Source organism: Micrasema longulum, unplaced genomic scaffold (assembly GCF_059751315.1).
Source record: "Micrasema longulum isolate JH-2025_06_02 unplaced genomic scaffold, ASM5975131v1 h1tg001026l, whole genome shotgun sequence".
NCBI classification, from domain to species: domain Eukaryota; kingdom Metazoa; phylum Arthropoda; class Insecta; order Trichoptera; family Brachycentridae; genus Micrasema; species Micrasema longulum.
Window position 1 is genome coordinate 185522 of NW_028278214.1, and position 22200 is coordinate 207721.

Genomic DNA, 22200 nt, shown 5'->3' on the forward strand with positions numbered 1-22200 from the left:
AAGACAATGACATAACATTAACTGAAAATTCTGACATATATAAATATAATACTAGACAATTTATTTTTTTTAAATAAATATTTGCGTTCTTATGATTTACCCAAATATTTCATTTTGAGGGCCATTTTCAACGAGTTGTAAATAACTCACTATTAAAAAATGGGAATCAAGTTGGGGTAGAGTAGGATCTGACCTCGGACCTTTGGTCCGTGAGTCCGAGACACTAGCCACAGAACCACAACCCGATTCAACACTATTATATTAAAAAATCAAAGACAAACGTAGGACAGTCAAAAATACTATACAATGGACTTAAATACTACAATATAACAAACCGAGCACAACTTCGCCAATTACACTGGCTAAGTTTTCCACGGAGGGTAGAATACAAACTCTGTCGGCTTATGTATCATATAAGTCACTCAACAACTCTGCTCCGGGGATCTAAGGGAACTATGCATTCCAGTAAATCAAAAGAAACTTAAAATCAAAAGTATACTAAATAGCAAACTTATGAGTGAGTGTCTATGTAAAAATTTCAATCTTGATTTGCCAACAATTCCGGATTCAGTCAAGAATTCTGACTTGGCCAGTTTTCCTTGTATAATCACGCCATGCCAGGATACCTCTCTGCCTATTCCTATTGAGAAATTGCGTGATGGTAGAAATTAAATATCCACATGAATAATAAATATATGTGATTTGGAAAAAATGTGTACAACATTACCTGTGTACTTTTTGTTATTGGATTATTGAAATAAAAAATAAAGCAATCAATTGATCAAAAGCAAAAATAATTTTAAATAGATTTTTTTATTTTTTTATGTTTAATTATAATATAGATAGTAGTTTAAATAATATTGTTTTTAACATAATGATAATCATAAGTGTCTTCATTTATCCAAACCAAGATTTCACTTTTTCTTTCGTTTTTCCTATACCCCCCCCAACCTTTTGCCAAAACCCTGGCTTTTCTGTAGTCGTTACTTCCACAAATGTATTATGATTTTCACTCAATTCGTGTTTCTTCTCTTGGGCAAATTGGTCTGAAGATTGTGTCAATAGAGGATGGGTGTTAATGTAGCTTCCGTCTGTTTGCTTATAGTCTTGTCCAGTAGCTATTTGGACGTCAGTGTCTACTTCCCATTGTGTTTCCAACGTTTGCTGACCTCCATCATCAACCTCCGGCTCAGTGATCATTGTTGATGGCTTTTGTTCCCTAGATTGAGTATTGGTTTGATAATGGTTCTCGTTGGCAACTTGTGTGGTTAACACCGTGTGCTCATTTTCATTTTTGTCATTACTATTTGATTGTGGTGGGTACAAATCTAAAAAGCTTTTCCCATTATCGTGATCTTGATCTTCATGGGATGAGACATGAGAATAGCTAGTCAAAGGTTTTGTTTTAGGTTCTTCTACCATGAGAGTTTGCTGCCCCCAGCCAGAATCCTTCTGACTTTCTAATGGATGTAAAGATCCCAAATCACTGTTAAATTCAATATCAACTGTAGCTTTCGGTTTGTCACTTGTTTCAACTTTGTTATGAGGTTGTTGTTTGTAGTCATTTTGTAATGTTTCTAGCTTAGATTCAGTATTGTGTCCATCATTATGGAATGTTGATGTACCTAAAGCTTTTAGCATATCTGCAATATGGCTGTCTATATCAACTTCAACATCAGCATTATTTTCCTCTCTTTTAAAATGCCCTTCTTTCTCGGATACTTTTTGAAGATTGTTTTGTTCGTACCGGGTATTTTGCAAACGAATATTCTTTTCTGTGGAAGTTTTAAATCCCCCAAATGAATGTATTACTGGTTTGTTGTGCTGGTTTATATGTAAATTATTCGCATCCTTCTCCATATGTGTACCATCTATACCTTTCTGACTTTCTGACATTGGCACATTACCTGCTTGTTTTCCAAAAAATTCATTTTCTTGCAAAATACTTGGCACTTGTAATTCTGGGTATTCATTGTCATATACAATATTGCTCTGTGTTTTCCCTCGCAGTTTACCTCCAAACTCTGTTTGATGCCCCATTTCTTCTGGTTCCTGCCCCAAGTGTTGTTGATTCATTGTACTTCCTAATTGAGATTTAGGATGGTAATAATTTCGGCTGTATACATCACTACCTCCAAATCCTTGAGTTTGCTGCCCCAAATCTTCTGTCTGTTGTCCTAAGTCTTCTGTTTCCTGTCCCAAATAAACATGTTGATTCCTTGCACTTCCTAATTGTAATTTTGGATTATGATAATTTTGGCTATATGCATCGATTTCTCCAAATCCTTGAGTTTGTTGCCCCAAATCTTCTGTCTGTTGTCCTAAGTCTTCTGATTCTTGTCCCAAGTGAGCATGTTGATTCATTGCACTTCCTAATTGTAATTTAGGACTACGATAATTTTGGCTGTATGCGTTGGCTTCTCCAAATCCTTGAGTTTGTTGCCCCAAATCTTCTGTCTGTTGTCCTAAGTCTTCTGTTCCCTGTCCCATGTGAACATGTTGATTCATTGCGCTCCCTAATTGTAATTTGGGATTGCGATAATTTTGGCTGTATGGATTGATTTCCCCAAATCCTTGAGTTTGCTGCCCCAAATCTTCTGTCTGTTGTCCTAAGTTTTCTGTTTCCTGCCCCAAGTGAATATGTTGATTCATTGCACTTCCCAGTTGTAGTTTTGGATTATGGTGATTTTGGATGAATTTATCACTCTCCCCAAATCCTTGAGTTTGTTGCCCCAAATCTTCTGTCTGTTGTCCTAAGTCTTCTGTTTCCTGTCCCAAATGAACATGTTGATTCCTTGCACTTCCTAATTGTAATTTTGGATTATGATAATTTTGGCTATATGCATCGATTTCTCCAAATCCTTGAGTTTGTTGCCCCAAATCTTCTGTCTGTTGTCCTAAGTCTTCTGTTCCCTGTCCCATGTGAACATGTTGATTCATTGTGCTCCCTAATTGTAATTTGGGATTGCGATAATTTTGGCTGTATGGATTGATTTCCCCAAATCCTTGAGTTTGCTGCCCCAAATCTTCTGTCTGTTGTCCTAAGTTTTCTGTTTCCTGCCCCAAGTGAATATGTTGATTCATTGCACTCCCCAGTTGTAGTTTTGGATTATAGTGATTTTGGATGAATTTATCACTCTCCCCAAATCCTTGAGTTTGCTGCCCCAAATCTTCTGTCTGATGTCCTAAGTTTTCTGTTTCCTGCCCCAAGTGAACATGTTGATTTATTGCACTTTCCGGTTGTAGTTTTGGATTACGGTGATTTTGGATGAATTTATCACTCTCCCCAAATCCTTGAGTTTGTTGCCCCAAATCTTCTGTATGCTGTCCTAAGTCTTCTGTTTCCTGTCCCAAGTGAACGTGTTGATTAATTGTGCTCCCTAATTGTAATTTGGGATTACGATAATTTTGGCTGTATGGGTTTATTTCCCCAAATCCTTGAGTTTGCTGCCCCAAATCTTCTGTTTCCTGCCCCAAGTGAACATTTTTATTCATTCCACTTCCTATTTGTAATTTGGGGTTATGATAATTTTGGCTGTATGCGTCGATTTCTCCAAATCCTTGATTTTGCCGCCCTAAATTTTCTGTTTGTTGTCCTAAGTCTTCTGTTTCTTGGCCCAAATTCACATTTTGATTCATTGCAGTTCCTATGTGTAATTTAGGATTATAATGACTTTGTATGTATTGATCACTTTCTTCAAATCCTTGTGTTTGTTGGCCCAAATCTTCTGTCTGTTGCCCCAAATCTTCACTATGGCTTACATCTGTTAAAACAATTTCTTCAGTGTGCCGTTTCATGTTCTCCATTTCCTTGTTTAAGGATTCCATAAGCTGATTTAATTCATCTTTCAGTTGTTGAGCATTAAATGTATGCTGTCCTAAATCATCAGTTTCTTGATTTGAGATATGCTTTCCATTATTATATGCTCCTCTTTTATACCTATGTTTATTTTCGGGAAGATCGGTTAATGATGCTTCATCATGGTTATCTGCTGCACCTCCATAACTTCTTTGAGCACTGTATGAATAGTGAGCGCTGTATCCCTTTGTATTACTATTCCCACAATCAGTACACATTGTCTTCATTTGATCCCTCAATTTTTGCTGTAGTACCGCCATGTCTGTAGAAAATGCATTAGAAGAAGCACCCGATGCTACTTGACTTCCGCCATATGTGCCCTCAGAACGCTGTCCCGCATTATAACTGGAAGATGCTGCTCTCTGATTGGTGCCATAACTGGAACCATGTGCCTCCGTTCGTGATAAGTCTTCACCACGAGCCCCTGCCATGCTGGACGATACAGTTCTTTGACCTGATCCATATCTCGATGCTCGCTCTTCCACTTGTGATAAGTCCCGAACTCCTGCAATGCTCGATTCTTCAGTTCTTTGATCTTCCCCATATCTTGATCCATGAACATCCGTTCCAGATAAATCTTGATTATTTAGGAATTCACTATTACCAGTTAATGATCCTCCCACTGGTTTAATCGAGTACGGTGTTCCATGTTTCTCCCATGATTTTTCATAGGAATAAGATGACTGATAAGTTTTAGGCTTGCTGGGAGATAAATCATCATTACTTCCTAATGCATCCGAATGCGTTCCATCAATCGCTGCCTGATTTGTAGTTCCTATATTATACGCGTCTCCCCTGGATGATTCACCGTTGTATTCTCTTCGTTGCGATTCACCATTGTACTCTCTTCGTTGCGATTCATCGTTGTGTTCTCTTCGTTGTGATTCTCCATGAGATTCTCTATAGGTTTGCTCAGATCCTCCATAGCGTCTCCCAGTAGAGGCAACCCTACTTCCACTATTGTATACTGTTGAGCCGTGACCTCCCGATTCTAGCTCCGCACCAGCGACCAATAATTTATTCCTGTTCTGTGCCACCCCACCCATATCTGTTACTCTGCCCACATGTGTTAGACCCGGAGTTAACTGAACCCCACGATCTGCAGATCCTTTTGATTCCCATTCCTTTTGATAAGAATAAGAAGCCTGATAACCTTTACCGGTACTGGCTCCTGCGCGAGCCCCTCCAGTTTGTCCATACGAATCCGCACCAACTCCATATACTGACTCTCCATCTGCAGCTACCTCACTTTGAGCAGCAGTTTGTGCATTGCTTTCTCTGTATGTGGCGTCATACTCTACATTTCGCTGATTCCCCGGTCTTACAATAATAGGTATTTGAACAGGTCCTTCATTAGGAGCAACAGTTAACCTGACAGTGCTTCCCGGTCTGACATACACCGGTCTTACGACAGATTCCCCTGTTTGACTCTGGGCTTCACCTGCCCCAACCTGCTGGTAACCTTCTCGGTACCTTGTTCTGCTTCCTGCATATTGAGTGTCCGCAGCTTCCGTGTTAAGTCCAACCTGCCTGACTCCCGTCAATGGGACCTGTCCTTCCATCATATTAGATCCATGAATAGTTCCAGTTTCCCCGTGACGAGAATTGGAAGATTGATAACTGCGGGAACCCGCCTGGTATCTTGTACCTGTTGTGTACCGTCCGCCGCCCTGGTGGCCAGCAGCGAGCCTCGTGCCGGATTGAGAAGTTACCCCTCCCATACCACCGTGACTCGTAAGCCCTTCGTCGTAACTACTACCTACCACTCTCTGCCCCGAAGCCCTACTTCCATATGTTGAACCAAACTCCCTTTGCTGTGTACCAAAACTTTGTGACCCCGCACGTCTAGACTCGGTATTGTATCTTCCTTCCATGCCCGAATCATCATCAGTGATGCCTTTGACTCCAAAAGCTGTACCTCTGGTGGAAGCCGATCCGAACACAGTTCCCTGTCCCAGCTCATCTATCGCGCCGGTTCCGATGGCATCGGGATTTATTCCCAACTCACTCCCGACTTGTTGAACGAGTCCTTTCATCTGTCTCTGTGCTGTAGTGTCCATGTTATGAGACACCTCGAAGTTCCCTCCCATATTTCCGCTCTGCGATCCAAAGTACCCCTTCTTCTGTTCTCCATCCCCAGTTCTGGAGTACTGGAAGTTTTGAGTTTCTTTATAGAGATCGGCTGCCACCAATGGTAATAGCAACAGGAGAAAGGTCTTCATCTTGTTTCTCTGTAATCAAGTATACCAATTCTAAATTAATATTTGAAATGAAAAGGGTTCTATTGTTATTGCCTGACCGGCATAAGAAGGTCTGTAGTAAGAAGTAAGGAAGGATCCCCATTCGAATCCTAACGGATTTCAGTTTTTTTTGCAATTATGTTTTTTTTATATGCATTTTTTTAAATCGAGGCAGCGTGGTGACTCGATTGAAACGTTCAAAATCTTAACTGAGCAATATAATGTACCCAAGTTGAAATCAATGTTCACTATGAATGAAAACCGCCATCTCAGAGGTCATTCATTGAAACTAAACACTACCTCCTTCTCATCCAACCCCGGGAAGAACTTCCTGACAAACCGAGTCGTGGAGAAATGGAATGGCCTTTCTGAGAAAGTGATTGGTGCTAGTTCAGTGAATGTTAACTAGATGCACACAGCAATGTACAATGCTTAATAACCATCTACACTTGATATACACGCATCAGCTTAATAGCTGCTAGTGTATAATTCACAATAATAATATAATTTACAACATTCTGAAACGAGACAGTCGAGACTAATAAACCGGGGACTGAAATTATACAATAAACTACCAGACAAAATTAAACAAAAGACACAGACGAAAGTTGTTAAATGAATGTAATTCATAAAAGTTTATGAATTAATTTTAAATTAAAAAATATGGTAAGTCTTCGTTTCGTAGGGTTAGAGAATGTTAGCCGTGTCACTTTATAATATGTTTATTTTTCTATTTCCGAAGGGGGCAAATTGAGATGTCACTTAACAACAAACATGACATGATGACAGACGTGACATACCATCTTTAGATATGCAGTAATGGTAAACAATTTATGATATGTCAAACATATCTTGTTTTGATGTAATAACCTATATTTACATATAAGTTATTAATTTAAAAATACTTGGTACACTGACCAATTAGCGCTTTCAGCCTCTAATGAGCATCTTCAGACTGGTGAATATTATACAGTGTAAGGATAATTTATATAAAACTAAATATTATCTTAACTGTAGGTACATTTAAAAATAAGTTGAAAAAGATATAATATGCAATATTTCAATGGAACAGAGTGAGACAAATTATTGAAACATGTGTTGGCGGTGTACTTTAAGAGAATATTCTATTATATGAAAAATATGTATTGTTTTATTACAATGTACAGGGTCCAACTAAATAATAAATAAATAACTTAAATGAAATATCTTGTTTTGTCAACCATTACTCTATTTCTAAAGATGACATGTCACGTCTGTTGAAAGATGGCTAAATAAGGTATGTCGAAAGTATCTTGTTTTGCCGTCTTTGTTCTAGGTGGCAAAATATGATATTTTAGGGAAGCTGGTAAAAAATTAAAAATTTTCAGCATTTTGTGTGAACATGCTAATGGTGGAAAAATCCCTATAAAACAAATTATCAATGCATCTACTGACACTAAAATTAGGCTCGTAAACTAAAATTCTGATTTTTCTGAGCCCATCAAACCTCAAAATTACTCTACTTTAACATTTTTAAAAAGTGACATCAGACTTTGCCATCTTGACGTTATTATAAATACCTGTTTCTTTATATTATGTATTTTTGCTGACAATTGAACTGTACTGCACTTTATTTTAAGAATTTTCGTATTCTATCTAGCAATATGCTCTCTCTTTATCAACAGTATTCGCGACATTTAACCTGTTATGCTTTGATAAGCTGAATAAGATTTTTTTATGTCCACAAATTTCACATTAAAAAAATAATCTGTTTATTTGTCATTCTTTATAACTTAACTGAGAACAGCCGACATATTAGACTCAGCAAAATATTTTACCAGTCGAAAAAATATAAAAATTAATTATAAAAGTTATTTTTAAAAAACTGTCTACTTTTCCTACTGTTCAATTATTTAAATAATTTAAGGTTTTAGATGTAAAATTGTTATATAAAAAGAATTGTTTGCTTCAAATACATAAAGACAAAATAAATAGTAGTGTTTCTAGGTCACAAAACGTAAGTACGCGACCTAGAACAGGTGGTAATATCTCAATTCCCAAATTAAAAACAACTACAGCACAACATCCTTATACTTACAGAGGAATATTTTTCTTTAATAAAATGAACAAAGAAAATTAAAAGTTCAGTCAGGAATACAATATATTTAAGAAAGAAGTGAAAAGTTACATTTATAATTCTTCTTCGAGTAGCACTGATTAAAAACACTGTTTATATTTTTATTTTTTTGTAAGTTAGATGTTATTCTAAAAATATTAAAGATTAAATAAACAAACTTTTATTGTGAGACGTCACTCCTCATTATGTACACAAGAATTGTTTTTTCTTTTACGTTATGGGAAACGTTAATGTAAATAAATGTATTTAATTAATATAAAAATTGTATTAAGTACTAATATTGTAAACTTATATTTGTTATCTGAATAAAAAAAAAAAGACTGAAATATTCTCGTGTTAAAAAACACCGTTTCAAATAAATATTTCACATCAACCATGTCAGGAATTGCACCCAAGACCCGTTGCATTGCGGGCAATTGCGCTGACCACTAAACCACGAGGCCAACAATTGAAAACATACAATATAACATTTATTAAAGCGGAGTTATATTTTTTTTTATGTCAAATTTGTGATTTTCCTTAGAGAAATTAAATTAAATCAGTATAACTAAACAAACAAACACACCATCACGACTTTTCTCTGCAGCAATAGGCAGAGGATAGAACGAGAGTATCACTAACAGTATTAATAATACTTTCTAAAATATTAATAATGCAATATTTAAAAATACTCACATTGAAACATGTATATTTTTTAATAACTATTTCACGGGTTTTTAGTACGAGGATTATAAATTGAATATAGTTTTATCTTCAGCAGAAACTGTCCGTGGTACGGTCACTGTAGCAATGAATTATATCTCCCTGAAGAGCAGTTTATGTTGTGAAAATAAATAATGTTGATCTCAGATAACCCCCATTTATCTGCAAAATAACCACTCCGTCAGCGACCATAGGAACATGTTTCTTCTTGTCCTTTTATTTTTATCTGCCCTATATTTAATCCCAACTATTAACTTAACCCATTGCTGACAGAAAAAAGGCAGCGTTTAAAATACATTTATTTTTAACCGTCGTTTTATGGGAAAGGGAGAATATAGTCGGTCAGCGTGCATCACCGCCATCTGCTAAATCAATTTTTGCAGGAAACGGAAAAAACTGCCTTAAAATCAAATTTAAATTATTTACACCTCCTATTGGTCCCACGCATATCGTATGATTAGGGAACATCGAATAAGAGCTATAAATCCCCCATATTGTCTTCAAAGTGCTTATTGTAATTGCCCAATACTGGATAGGACAGACAATGTCAAATACTTAGGAGTTATTATTGATATAAATTTAATGTGGAAACAGCAGATTGAAAATGTTACTAATAAACTTAAGAGATTAACGTATATATTCAAAACAATTCAAAATATAATTAATCAATGTACAGGAACTTTTAAAGATTTATTTTGCATTGTGCCAATCAATTTTGGAGTACGGTATAATCGGTTGGGGTGGTGCGAGTGACACAGTTTTAAATAGTGTATTGGTTGCACAAAAATCCATCATTAAAATAATACTCAGAGTCCCGATACAGACATCTACTGAAGAAATATTCCATAAATCACAACTTATGACACCAAACTAATTATACGCTAAAACAATACTCACTTATAGATTCAAAAACTACTCTTACTCAAATGAAAGACATAACCCCCACAATACATCACATACAAATAATATAATCACTAGATCCTCAACACATAGACAACTTAAACAAATACATACTAATACCACTTTCGGACAAAGGGATTTTGAGTATTATTCAATTAAAATCTATAACCTACTTCCACTATCTATTAAAGCAATTAGTAATGAGAAAATGTTTAAAAAGGCTATAAAAAAATGGATAGTGGAGCTAGGTAGAAGTAAAATGGATTGTCTCATTCGCCCATACCAATGCTGAATCAACTGCTCCACAACTGTATAGCTTATGTTAGGTTTTTGTTATTTTCATTGTGTGTTTTGTAATATAAATAATATAGATGTACATAAATACCTTGTTTTTAAAACTGTCTGAATATTTGTTAATTAAGTTTGTTTTTTAAGTTAGTCTTCTTTGTTTATTCTCAAATGTAATTTAAAACAACTAAATTGTTAAGTGTCCTTGGCACGGGAAACCCCAGTGAGGTCACATTATTTTTATTATTAATTATAGTTTGTAAGCGAAAAATATGATTAAATAAATAAATAAATATGAAAATACAATTTTTGACAAAATTGTAGATTGGCAGTTATGAACGCTGACTGACGATATGCTCGTATTAACTTATAAATGTATATTCCTGCCCCTTTTCAATAAGTGTCGGAGCGCTAGATCCCGTTAGATCCAGCGCTGGTTAAATTTGGTCATGTCAGGTCTTTTTTAATCTTCCTCGTTTTCTGCATTCATCAACATTTGCATTATAAACCTTTTTAGGCGGTCTATCACTATCCGTTCACTCTATGTGTCCAAACCAATATAACACTCCTTTCTTGATTATTTCATCTCAGCCTTGCGTAGTGCACGGATCTCAACATTTGTGTACCGATTGTCGATGGTTTTACCCCAATATATAATTTGCTTTATTGCAGTTTGCACTCACTTAAAAGATTACAGAATTTCTTGCTAATCGATGTTAAGCAAACATTAGTCCAGACCTTATTCGACTTCTTGATTATGCAGATATAATGTTACCCAGATGCCAATTCTAAACATCTTGATAAATTGGAACGATCGAAGAATGTTTATGTATGTGATATATTTAATCTTCGCAAATCTGACCACATAACCGAATATTGCACGCAACTACACTGGCTCAGTATCAGGCATAAAAGAAACATTCACATCATATCACTTGATTACAATATTTTGAATAATCCCACTTCGCCTATTTATCTAAGAGAGCTCTTTCACCCTCTTGTCACAGTATGGACTAACTCTTCATTCGAGTAACGAGAGAACTAAATGAATACCCATTCACCTACTATTTTTTTTGCCTCCTCTTTCACAGTACTATAATCTACCCACTAATGTCAGACGCCCCTTCTTTATTCATATTTAAATCACAATTGAAATGTCACCATCTGAATATTTGAGTTTTTCTTTTCTCCTCCTTTCATTCCCACTTTTATCCCTTTCTCTCTTTATAGTATAGTGTAGATATTTAGTTAATTTTTGTTTCTAAAAAAAATTATCTGTGTTTTGTTTTATAATTAAAATATACTAATATACCTACAGTATGTTTATATACCATTTATTTTCATTTGGGTGGGTAAGATGATGTTTCCTTTAGGCAATATGTCGCCCTTATACAAATGTAAACTGTATTTTTAAAAATTTATTTATTAAAAACATGCATACATTAGTTGATTACAGAGACATAGTTTATAGTGACACAACCATGAATGATCCACGCCTGTATGAAGTGTTTGAATAAATAAAAATATGCAAGGCTGAGGCCTTATTTAAATGTATTTATTTACATACATAAGTTTACTGTACTTTATTTGAGATATAAGTCCCAACTCCGTGGGACTAAAAGTCCTGTGTTGAGATGGAACGAACAAGTTGACACAGACACACGAGTATATCACCACAAATATAGGATCAGAAACATAAAAAATCATTTAAAAAAGTCATATATATGGCATATCAATATGGTAAACAGTAAACTCATTATCAAAAATGTATTATTATCAAAGTTAGAAGGGGGTGCGGCGTTGGGAATATGACCTGTCATTTGCTTGTTTAAGTGGCCTTTTTACACACTGTACCATTCACCGTTCTGCCTATATTTGAGCATCTGTTTTTTTTTTCTTCCATCTGTTGATTTTTGTGAAGTTAAAAAACTGAGACCTTTATATTTCACCTGAAAACATTTTTTAATTTTTATTCTTCTGGAACCAGTTGGTTTTATCAACAATATTTTGAGTTTGTCCAAATCTTTGTAGACAAGGATCGGATTTCACCCCCTAGGGAGTTATTAAGATTTACATATTGTAACAGAGTTTGAGATCAGTTTGATTTGACACAGCTTGATTCCCATTTTCCAGTAGTGAGTTATTTACAACTCGTTGAAAATGGCCATAAAAATTTTAATATCTGGGTAAATCATATCATCATCATTCCCTTTCCACACCTAATGGTGCATAGGACACTGCATTGGTACACCAATCGCAATGTATCTTGATCATTTTTGTTACATGAAGGTAAGATGATCAGTCTTACGCTTCAGGTGCCAGTCCAGGGACTATGAAATATTCTAGTGTGAAAACACCCTTTTAAATAAATATTTCATATCAACCATGTCGGGAATCGAACCCGAGACCTCTTGCATGGCGGGCTAACGCGCTGACCATTACACCACGATGCCGTCAATCAAAAGAACACAAATATTTATTTTTATCTCTACAAAAAAAATCTAAAAGGAAATATGTAAGTCTAGGAATTCACAGGGCTTATGACCTGCCATTGGCTGATTTTAGTGGCCACATTACATACTGTGTTACATTCACCATTCTGACTATGTTGGAGCATACATACTTCAGATGAATCTCACCCACATCAATAAAGGCTTCAGCTCTTGAACTTTGCAAAAATCAACAGATAATCATAAAGAATTGAATAAATATGGATGGTCAAAATTGACAGTGTGAATGGACATTAAAACCTGCCAATCAAACTATGGCCTAAATTCTCCAATGACCCGCCTTTGTCGTATTGTTAACTCAAGACAGGATCTGGACTTTTTTGGTTTAAGTTTACAACGATTTAAACGAGCACTAAATAAATAGTCCAGATCTTGTCTCGATGTCCCTTATGTTTGTCAATGCTTCTTTCTTTTTTCTTTAAATGTTTTAAACTACTCTTTTATTGTAATATTTAAACCTTATAAATTGTATACATGGACAATGTCCGTTAATAAATAAATAAATAAGCCCTGTAAAGGCCTAGACTTCCATATATCCCTCTCCATTGCAATAAATTTTAATTTCAACATCGTTTTCGTTTTTCGACATTTCCATTTCCAGTAGTTAGGAATCTCCTAATGTTTTCTGAGAATAGCGAACTGCAAATAAAATTTATTATGAGAATATTACATGTCCTGCTATGTTTCTACAGAGTTGCGATTGAATTAATTATAAGTGATATGTTGCGTATAAAAAAATATTCCAAGAATTATATGATAAGTAATCTCCTCTAAGCATTGTCAATCTGACCTCAAATAATAACACCACAATTTTATGTTATAATGGAAATAATTTGAAACAGGAATTTAAAAATAAATAGTGTACCAAAAGCTATTGTCAATATGTATCCTTTTTGGGTGATCCTGTGTAAATTGGATTCGTTACGACGTTTCGGCTACCGTTGCAGGAGCCATCTTCAGGGTAAACTGCGAGAAGATGGCTCCTGTAATGGTAGCCGAAACGTCCGCTAGGAATTGAACCTAGGACCTAGAACATGGTAGGACAGACACTACACTATGAGACAGACTTGTCTCCATTCGATTTATTTTTTTCTGGATATTTATCTGAGAGGAGCCATTGCTCTGATCTGTTAAGATAAATTAGTTGTCGCTCAGTTAGTTTTTAACCGAACTGGACCAAAGAGGGGGATTCGAATCCCCCAGGCCGATTTGAATTCGATAACTCGAGTATTATCAAAGCTATTTGCCCTATGTTTTTGAAGAAGCATTGTCCTGTTTTTGTTTTTAAATTTTTAAATCGTTTAATACTAAAACAAAAAAAGACAATTAATTAATGAACAATATTTTGAGTTTGTCCAAATTTTTGTAGACAAGGACTGGATTCAACTCCCTGGGGAGCTGTTAACACTAACATATTACAACAGAGATGAAGAACATTTTAAAGAAGGTAATATAGAAGTCAAGGCATCTTCAGGGCTTATGACCTGTCATTGGCTGGTTTAAGTGGCCACTTTAAACACTGTGTAACATTCACCATTCTGCCCATATTTGAACATCTATATTACTTCAATTCTTTCATCTGTTGATGTGAGGTCATAAGCCCTGAAGATACCTTGACTTCTATATTACCTTCTTTAAAATGTTCTTCATCTCTGTTGTAATATGTTAGTGTTAACAGCTCCTCAGGGAGTTGAATCCAGTCCTTGTCTACAAAAATTTGGACAAACTCAAAATATTGTTGATAAATCCACCTGGTCCATGAAGAAGTATAGAAATTGAAAAAATAAAAATTTCAGGCGTTGCCTAGTATGTTGGTGAAATAATTCAATTAGATGAATCTCACCTGCATAAATAAAGGTTTCAGCTCTTTAACTTCACAAACATCAACAGATGAAAGAATTGAAGTAATATAGATGTTCAAATATGGGCAGAATGGTGAATGTTACACAGTGTGTAAAGTGGCCACTTAAACCAGCCAATGACAGGTCATAAGCCCTGAAGATGCCTTGACTTCTATATTACCTTCTTTAAAATGTTCTTCATCTCTGTTGTAATATGTTAGAATTAATTAATGGGCCGATTTCACTTTATGTACATTATCATTCGGCAAACTAACAAAAATGAACAAAATACACAAATGAGTAAAATATGTGTACGTGAAAACATGAATAAATTATTGCACAATCATAAACACTTTCAACTTTTTATTCCCGTGACGCTATATACAAGTAGGCGCTGGGGTCGTTTGGTTCCCCGTTCGGAACATGTGTATTTTTTGGATGCTTAGTGAGAAAAAGGTTAAATAATTTATTGCGAATATGCAAAACTGAAGAAAGACACTATAAAAGTTTCGTGAAAGGGGTGGGCGCTTTCATTGTTGATATTGTGATATTGGAGTTAGTTGATTGTTGAAATCCAGTCCTTTTTGTTTCTATAACTCTTTCTTTGTTATTATAAGGAAATTTACAAGCTCTTTATGAGGAAAGCCAATCACAGCGACGAAAGCGTCCGTTACACGTCTGTTATTAAACCAAAAATTTGCAACGCGTTTGTTCTATGCAATGATGCTTCATTTTGCTAAATGGCATTTCTATAAGCAGGCAGCGCATTATTACTCTGAAGTTAAAACCAGTATGTGTGATGTAGCAAGATCTAGGACCAACTATCACATGCACTCGCCTATCCCTATGAGGACAAGGCTGATATATATTTGGTTCTGGACTTGATAGTTATAAAACGAGTCTGATTTCTTTTTTTCTCTCGCAATATAATTCTTAAACTTTTCTTTATATTTAAAAATGTTTTTTTTTTTCTTTTTCATATTTATGTATTTATTTCGTTAATATTTTTGGTTGCTTATGTGTATTTACCTACTTGTTACTATTGTTATAGTTATGCAAGTTTATCATTTTTTGTTTTGTATTTATATATGTATTTTTTGTCTTCATATTTATGTTTAATATATGTTAAAGGCAATTTATGCCGTTTATGTCAAATATATTTTTTTTTTTTTTTAATAAAAACTTAAATACTTTTCTTTTTAAAACTGAAGTTCTTATTATTTACTCAAATATTTAAATTATCAAACCATTTCCTAAGTCGTAAATAACTTGTGCTGGAAAAATGGAAATCGAGTTGTGGTAGAGTGGGATTTGAACCTGGGACCTTTGGTCCGTGAGTCCAAAATACTACCACAGAAAAATATGAAACCTTGAATTTCACAAAAAATAAAACAAGTGGCTACAAAAATTTGTAATTTTTTTCAGTGTCACCATTCTTTGAAATGTGCCATGTACCTACTTATATTTACATATTACAACAGAGATAAAGTACATTTTAGAGAGGTAATATAGAAATCTGGGCATCTACAGGGCTTATGACCTGTCATTGTCTGGTTTAAGTGGCCACTTTACACACTGTGTAACATTCACCATTTAGGCATCTACGTTCCTTCAATTCTTTAATCTGTTGATGTATGTGAAGTTAAAGAGCTGAAACTTTTATTTATGCGGGTGAGATTCATCTAATTGAATTATTTTACCTGCATACTAGGCAAAACCTGAAAATTATATATTTTTTCATTTCTATACTTCCTCATAGACCGGGTGGAGTTTGTCCAAATTTAGCATGTAGGTGAAATTATTAAATAAGATGAATCTCACCTGCATAAATAAAGGTTTCAGCTCTTTAACTTCACAAACATCAACAGATGAAAGAACTGAAAGAATATAAATGTCTAAATACTAAAATGTTCTTTATCTCTGTTGTAATATGTTAATATTAACAGCTCCCCAGGGAGTTGAATCCAGTCCTTGTCTACAAAAATTTGGACAAACTTAAAATATTATTGACTACTTATATTTGCTTAATTTTTCAAAAATATATACATGCAGCAAACAAATATTTTTAATTTTAAATTTAAATGTCAGTAACCATATTTTTATTATGGTCACCATACTTGTTTATTAATATTTACCAATTTGTGGTAAACAATTCGTATTATTTTTTTATAATAATATGCCTTCTTGAAAAATTATGTTTCTTAGATCTGTTTACAAATTACTAGTGAGAATCGTAATATGGGAAATTTCAAACAAAATATATGAATTTCTGTGTATTGCAAAGTATTCACTAATATTATAATAAATACATTAGTTCTGGGAATTGTTTACAACTCATTAATGAAATGTAAACAGGAGGACTATATGACTATTGACTCACAAACAAAAAACATAAACAGGATTTATTATTTTTGTTTTTTTTGTTATATGTACAAGCTCTATCCGCTCTCTAAAAACAGCCATAATTACAATTATTTTTTAAAATTATGAAATATTTGAGTTCATATTATTTACCCAAATATTTTCATTTGTAGACCATTTCCTAAAAGCTGTAATTAACGTGTCCTGGAGAAATGGGAACCGAGTTCTAGTATAGGATTTGAACCTCTGACCATTGATCCGTGAGTCCACAACACTACCACAACCCGGTTGAAATATATATGTATCAACGGTTTTAAAGCTAAATGACTGACGAACCATAAAGTTTTTTTTTTAAAAGTCGATGAAAGATAACTTTTTAAATTATAAATCGATGAGGAAAATCAATGTTTTTAAAAAATAAAATATTTGTTAATGGAATATTAAACTAAGCCAACATTTTTTTTTTTTATGTATCGTATTATCAGCACTGTGATTTTTTAAAGTTTTATAATTTTTAATGTACGCCTCGTGTGACGTCACAAGTTCTCTTCGGTGAATTCTGCTGATTGGTGGATTGGCTTTCCGTAAACTGAAAATCTATCACAACACAAGAATTTGTGACGTCATTCAAAGTAGTTTGTTTTTATCCAAATCATTTTTATTAATTTTTTCATACATTTTCGAGAAACTTCGCTGTACAATTTAATGCTCTAATTTTTTATATCCAATTTCCCATAGCGTTGATCTTCCTCATTCCAAAAAGATGTAGAAAAATAGGAAAAATAGTTTAAGGTATTTTTTTGCAATAATATTGTTTTTTTGAACCTGTCGAACGAAACTTTTATGTCACACATATTTTTGCACAATCCAATCTAGAGACATTGTTTCTTTTTAAAATTGAATCCTTATTTTTACTTTTAGAAACCCAAAACCACCATCAGGCTGTTCAATCGAGTTGACTATTACACGGTGCATGGTGAGGATGCAGCCTATACTGCCAAGGAAGTGTTCAAGTCCACTTCTGTCATTAAGTCTATGGGAGCACCGCCGAACCGTCTTGACTATGTCGTCCTATCCAAAGGAAACATGGAGATGTTTGTCAGAGACCTTTTACTGGTAAAAGAAGTTTTACATTTCTTAACTAACCGTTTTAATTCCAGTCATTTTCGCATGAAATATGCATCAAAATCCAAGTCATTTTCAATAAAATACTGTAGTGCTTATATATATTTTTTTTAATTATCTCTTTTATTATTTTTTGAGTTTTTTTGAATTGAGTTAGATTAGAAAGTTTACAAAATATCACTGTTCTGAAATTTCAAGCACGGGCAGAATGATAAATATACACATTGAAGAATTTCTGGTCTGAAAGGTTAGTTTAATTATGTGCTAATTACATATTATATATTCATAAAAAATCGTTAAATTTTCTAGGTAAAACTTTACCGAGTGGAAGTTTACGTCAACCATGGATCTTTAAAATCTAATGACTGGGCCTTAGAATTTAAGGGTTCTCCCGGAAACCTATCGCAGTTTGAAGATATCCTGTTCTCTAATGCTGATGTAGTCGTCAATTCTACCATCATGGCCATCAAATACAGAGGCGGAAATCAAAATAAGGTAAAAAATATTTTTTATTTTTGAAATCAGTAGTTTCCAGTTTCATTCGTAAATACCTAATGCGTTATCTGCTCGGATGTTTCGAAATCCACCCAAAGTGGCTCCGTAAATAGCAAACGTGTCAGGTGGAAATATCTGGTGTGTTATCCACCCTAGTAATAACCTAAACAAACCAAATTCTTTCATTTGACATTTATAGCGTAGCCGAGATACTACAATTAAAAACATAATTTTTGTCTTGAGTGACGTCAGTAGGCGCTACTCAGGGGTGTTTTTTTGCATCGCACAAGCGCTCCAGTGATTTCAAAACATCCCGACTGGGAGACGCTCCTCCGATTTATTTACAAATATGCTTCTAAATCAGCATTGCCTACCTCCATCAAGTAAAAATCAGTAGATTCTGAAAAAAAATCCGTAGACTTTGGTAGATTCATTAACAGCCCATTTGTGGTGGACAAAGGGAGGCAACAACAAATACCACCCAAAGCATGGGGGGTGGAGGGGCAGAGATTTGTTGTCGACTCAAAAGCCGTGAGTGGAGTAAGGTAGCTGCTAATTGCGTCAAAAAATTTAATGCTTATCATTCGAAATTTCATAGATAAAACCATTTCTATATTGTAATTATTTTCCATAAAAAAATGTTTAAAAACCGATAGAATTTTGGTCGAATTCGATAGATTGCTTCCAAAATTGGTAGATCTGCCGAAAAATTGAAGGAATATAAGTTTTTTAAAGTCTTTTGTTTGGATTACAAAGATTTTCTAAACTGGACAGACAAAAAATGGTAGGTATAAAATTATATAAAGGTATAAAATGTGTTGTGTTACCATTTAAAAAAATTTTTTTTTTTAAATAATAAAGTTCTTCAAAAGCTTTTATCTGCATAAGGTTATATGCATAGATATTATTTATTCTAAGTAAGTACCTACCTATTTATACTGCCTAGCTAACAATATTGTCAACTGTTTTGTAAATAGAACTTATTTGAAATTAAAACAAAAGAGTTTTTTGTTTGTTTTTTCACTCAGTATGCAAAATGGACGGTAGATAATGTGCATCTCCGCCAGATTTATCTGTCAGCAGCTAACTCCTGTGCATTCTCCATTCTTCTGGTATATATCCCACGGCCCATAAAAACTGTCAGCAGTAGGCAAACATGACCAGAGAACCCGATGACGCCCAGCCAACTGAATTAACACAAATTGTTTCATATTAATTTTCTTTGTAAATTTTTAATTTACGCAGATCGTTGGAGTGGTGTGTGTGTGGATTGCAACGAAAGGACTTTTGGAATAACAGAATTCGCTGATTCAGAACATTTTTCTGTATTGGAGGCTCTAGTGGTACAACTAGGACCTAAGGAGTGTCTGTTCTGCCCTTCAGAAACAGCTGAGGTATTTTATTTTTTTTACTGTAGGCCAGGAGGCCCAATTACGCTGGTGAATTACAGCATAGAGCACCCGGGCTTGAGGAAAACCACATAAAAAAAATTTTCCCCGTGATTCTAATCTTTTTTTTTTTGCCATGTAATTGCGATACATTTTAAAAATATATTACTTTACTTTGCTGATAAAAACAAATAGTAAAAAAGGGTAGTTTTTAAACAAAAAATATTTTTCACGGTTTTTAACATATTTTGTTTTAATGTTTTGAGTTTGTCCAAATTTTTGTAGTGTAGAGTATTTGACTGCCATTCTTGTCCTAGATTCAATTCCTGTTTTATTAAGAAAAGTAATTTTATCAATCGACAATATCAATTATAATAACATATTACAACAGAGATGAAGAACATTTAAGAGAAGTTAATATAAAAGTCTAGGCATCTACAGGGCTTATCACCTGTCAATGGCTGGTTTAAGTGAATGTTACACAGTGTATAAAGTGGACACTTAAACCAGCCAATGACATATCATAAGCCCTGTGGATGCCTAGACTTCTACATTCCTATCTATAAAATGTTGTAATATGTTAATATTTTATTTACAGATACAAGATATTTTTGTTAATAAATGAATAAACAATTCGGAACTACGCATATTTCTTTTTAAAAGTAAAATCTATCCAATAAAGTGCATATTATGTACTTCTGGATTACCTTCTTTCCGCACAAAGATGCTAAGGCTACCAGATTACAGAAAGCTCCTTCGAGCAGCTTTTCTCGTTTGGCAATGAGCAATTTTTTCATGTATGTGGGCACTGCCAAGGAGACTTGTGTTCACAGATGCGATGTGCAGAATGTGGTGGGCAAGCTACCAATGTAGTGCCCTACACACCATCAGGTGTGGATTGGGGGTATGATGATGATGACAATAATTTTACAAACATTTTTTTACAGAGCAAAACAATATGTACCATTCTGGAGAGATCAAATGTATCCATATCCAAGCGGAAAAGATCTGAATTTTGCAAAGACGGTCTAATACAAGATCTGAACAGGCTTCTGCTCTTTGAGGATGGCCAGATCAAGGAGGCCAAGGCTCTTCCGGAGACCAGCCTTTACGAAGCTTGCTGCTGCCTCAACGCCGTCATCAAATACTTGGAGCTCACCTCGGACCAGAACAACTTTGAAAAGTTTAAGTTCGAACCTCTGGATACCAGGAGATTTGTCCACTTGGATTCCGCGGCCATGAACGCACTCAACGTGCTGCCCAGCAAAGAGGGAGCAAATTTGAAAACGCAAAGTGTTCTGGGATTATTGGATCGGTGTAGAACTCCTCATGGAAAAAGGTATCACAATTTATTTTTTCACCACAATGCCTGGAGGCCTAAGTAGTGAATCAAAGTGCATAACACCCGGGCTTGAGAACAATCACATTTTTGTGATCTCACCGAGAATCGAACTCGGAACCGAGCCTCTTATCTCGCCACTAGCCACCGGGTCCGCTTGTTATACTGTAATCATAAATATTATCAACCCTTGTGATGATTTGATATGATTTATTTATTTACAATTTATTTTACATAGATTAAGAGACAAGTCCCAACTTCGTGGGTCTAAAGTCCTGTGTTGAGTCGAGACGAATGATATACAGTAAAACCCCTTTTTACGTTTTTCAAGGGAGCAACAAAAAAGTGTAAAACATGAAAACGCTAAAGTGAGGAAATGAAAAATGTATGGAAAAAATTTAATTACATAAAAATATTAGTATTGTACTAGACTATACTAAATATACAGCAGAAAAATTGTAAAAACTTTCATCATTGGAGATTATTAATATTTACCTATGATTTAATTAAAAATATTTTGTATTTATTAAGTATTGAATTTTTAAAAAAACATATATGAATAATTTTATGTAGGTACTTTACCTTAAAAACACGAAATTAAAAATTAGAATTTGCATAAAATGCATACAATGATTTTTCCCCTAAATATTGGGAAATTTTATTTATATGGTATCACTTTTTTTAGTATGGCACCACACAATTTCAACTGTCATTTACATCGCGGCAAAATTGTTTCACACTTTTATGATAACTATCTTCTTTTCACATTATGTTTATAACTTCAAATAATATTTCTATTGCCACATTTTTAAACTGCCTGCATCCTAATTTATTGGTGTTAAGATTTCCTAAACATGCGTCAACTGCATGTCACAATTTAGTAAATTAGCAGTTCACAACGGAGTCCTGGTCCCGACCCTGATGTATGGGAGCGAAGTATAGACTTGGAAAAACAGGGATGAAAGTAGGCTGAATGCTGTCAAAACGCGATCTCTCAGGCGAGTGTGTGGTAAAACTATGTACGATAGATGCACGA

The 22200-nt window shown here is 34.5% G+C and overlaps 2 protein-coding genes across 2 annotated transcripts in view; one reads left to right on the top strand and one right to left on the bottom strand.

Annotated features, from left to right (window-relative positions):
- Positions 1–22200, top strand: part of spel1 (DNA mismatch repair protein spel1) — a 36540-nt gene that overhangs the window by 711 nt on the left and 13629 nt on the right. The window contains exons 3-7 of the mRNA XM_088232830.1: positions 17739–17933; positions 18252–18437; positions 19466–19583; positions 19683–19831; positions 20773–21164. Coding sequence (XP_088088956.1) covers positions 17739–17933; positions 18252–18437; positions 19466–19583; positions 19683–19831; positions 20773–21164 — 1040 coding nt within the window. The remainder of the gene's footprint in view (positions 1–17738; positions 17934–18251; positions 18438–19465; positions 19584–19682; positions 19832–20772; positions 21165–22200) is intronic.
- On the bottom strand, positions 795–9006 carry LOC148277487 (uncharacterized). Its single transcript, XM_088232835.1, has 2 exons — positions 8891–9006; positions 795–6090 (listed from the first exon to the last, which is right to left on the bottom strand). Exon 2 carries the CDS (start codon positions 6079–6081, stop codon positions 898–900), a length of 5184 nt encoding a protein of 1727 aa, XP_088088961.1. The 5' UTR covers positions 6082–6090; positions 8891–9006; the 3' UTR covers positions 795–897.